The sequence below is a fragment of the Arachis ipaensis genome, chromosome B10 (genome assembly GCF_000816755.2).
Source record: "Arachis ipaensis cultivar K30076 chromosome B10, Araip1.1, whole genome shotgun sequence".
Lineage (NCBI taxonomy): Eukaryota > Viridiplantae > Streptophyta > Magnoliopsida > Fabales > Fabaceae > Arachis > Arachis ipaensis.
This window is the reverse complement of record NC_029794.2, coordinates 8,712,956-8,715,395: the sequence shown is the minus strand read 5'-3', so window position 1 is coordinate 8,715,395 and position 2,440 is coordinate 8,712,956. Positions and strand designations below refer to the sequence as shown.

The window sequence follows — 2,440 nt, the reverse complement described above, 5'->3', positions numbered from 1 at the left end:
TTTTGGTAAGGATAGTTGAAGATCTTCCTTAGGTGGAGGCTTGAAAGTGGGCAAAGCCTTTGGGGCAGTTAACGACGGGTTCAACTGAGTTTCAGTTGTTGATGGGGCAGTTCCTGACAACACCTTATTCTCTAGGTTGGGTGGATCAGTGCCTCCTTTGTCATTCTTTACAGGCTTTACAGTGAAATGGCTGTCATCATGCCCATGCAAAAATGAGCATCTGTCGCCTTTATTGCAATATCCATTGAAGAAAAAATAACAGGGAACCATTGTCTTATTTGCAGGCACAGCAGACTGTGTTGGCTCAGATGAAACTCCAGTCTGGCCATCCAATGGCTGGAAAAACAAAAGGAATTAGTTGAAGCAACAAACAGTAAAAATGAGCCCTGATCACATTTAAAAAAAAAAAAATAAAGAATAAAAAACTCCACTGATTCAAAGAAACCAACAACAGTATCAAAGAAGCGAAAAAGAGACGGATTATGCAAGCTGAGGTTGAGTACTCCAATGGAGATAAAAATTATTTCCTTCCTTGCAATTTACATTAGAGAGTCATTTCAAAGGATTAAGAATGAACATTTGTTATATTTGCCTATTGAGAATTATATACATTCCATGTAACATCAATACTGGGTCTTTGATCTGCAACCTCACATCACAAACTACTTACAACAATGTTTGAGCTTGCTGTGTTAGTTCAAGCTAGCTTCAACCATATTCAACCATGTCTCTGTGTACACTTCAATGAGATTGGAATAGACCGATTCAATACAAAAAACAACTATTACTTCAACAACAGAAGCCAACAAAGGAACAAAACAATTGCAAATCAAGTTGGAAAGGATACCACAGTTTCAAGCATTTCATACACACGCATTAAGTTTAAGTTTAAGACCAAAGGTAGCTTGCGGCAAACAAGTCGAAATAAAATAACAAAAAGCAACAATGGTGGAAACATACAGGGTGCCTGAAAGCACATGTTGGATTAAGGCAACTGCCAGATAACCAGTACCAGCAATCCCTAGGGTTAAGCCTCGCAATCTCATTATGCCGATACTCGCATTCAGCTCCCTGCAAAAGCAACACAAACAAAATGAGCACGAATGACACCACAACCATAAACAAACACATACAGCATTGCAAAACGCATCAAATGAGTAGTGCTACAAATCCTTCCTCGCATTTAAACAAATCGACACTTATTACCGAAAAGCAAGTGTTACGTAAAGTGCAGTTTTGTTTTGTTTTCATATTGTTACGGTAGGGTTAGAGAAAACGCATAATTGGAGAGAGTGAGAGAGGGAGGAGCAGAAATGGAACGAAATGACGCAATGCAAGAGCAATGGAAGGGAAGCGGAGAAAGGGGAAAATAGGGTTAGGAGGAATGAGAAGAGTGGAATGGAACGGACCTTCTTGCAAGTGAGGGGAGAGGCCAAGAAATAAACGCAATCGGTGTTGCGCATCAACGAAGCTTCGTCCATAGTCAAAAGAAAACACGGAGAAGGAAGAAGAAGGAGGAGAATGGGATCAGAGTTTCATCGACATTCCAAGTTTTGGAGGGAGAAGAGATCCATCGCACATAGGAGGATGATGACGATGATGATGTAATGCAATGTAGTAATGTTGTTGATGATAGCGAGTGACGGAGCGAGAAAGACAAACACACCACCATCGACTTCCCTTCTCTGGGCTTATTATTGGGCTCCGTCAAACAAATCTTCGGGCTTACATTGGGCCACATGTGGGCCCATCTTCCGACAGATCCACGACCTAAAATACAGAAGAAAGTGTAATTGATGGTTTGATTTGGGTGGGTTCTGCTGATGTCAGATGCAACCTTACATGGAAGGCGGTTATGTCAAAGATATATGGACAGATCTATCATTATCACGTCATAAAGCTTTTTTTTTTTAATTTTTAACTAATGGGGAATCGAAGTGGCAGTTTTCTATTATAATGTGAATTTTTCAGATTTTTTTAAATAAATTTAATACTTTAAAAACTTTAGAAAAATGTTCACTGTTCCTTCTTTACACACATAAACTAAAGAAAAGGTTTTAGAATTTAGTTTGAGCAAAGTATTATTTTTGTCCTTAATGTTTGGGGTAAGTTTTAAAATTGTCTCTAACATTTAAATTATCCTATTTAAGTCTCTAGCATTTCCGGCCGTCAATTCTGTTAACAGATCCCTAATAGCAGGATAAAATTGAGACAATTTTAAAACGTTAGGGACAAAAACTATACATAAAAATAAATTTTAATATTATCTTTCAATAATATCAATTTTTTTACAATACATAGTTATTCAATTATTTTTTAATTACATCTAAGTAAATTTCACTTAATCACATTACTTTTATTCTAAATAAATTTATTTTTTTATAATTTTACTCTTAAAGATTTTTACTCATCATAAAATGTTTGTAGAATGACTAGAATT

The 2,440-nt window shown here is 36.6% G+C and overlaps 1 protein-coding gene across 1 annotated transcript in view; it reads right to left on the bottom strand.

Annotated features, from left to right (window-relative positions):
- LOC107620069 (zinc finger CCCH domain-containing protein 32-like) overlaps positions 1-1,651 on the bottom strand; it is a 3,101-nt gene extending 1,450 nt beyond the window's left edge. Inside the window, exons 1-3 of the mRNA XM_016322291.2 lie at positions 1,410-1,651; positions 961-1,071; positions 7-336 (exon numbers count right to left, since the gene is read on the bottom strand). Coding sequence (XP_016177777.1) covers positions 7-336; positions 961-1,071; positions 1,410-1,481 — 513 coding nt within the window. The 5' untranslated portion in view covers positions 1,482-1,651. The remainder of the gene's footprint in view (positions 1-6; positions 337-960; positions 1,072-1,409) is intronic.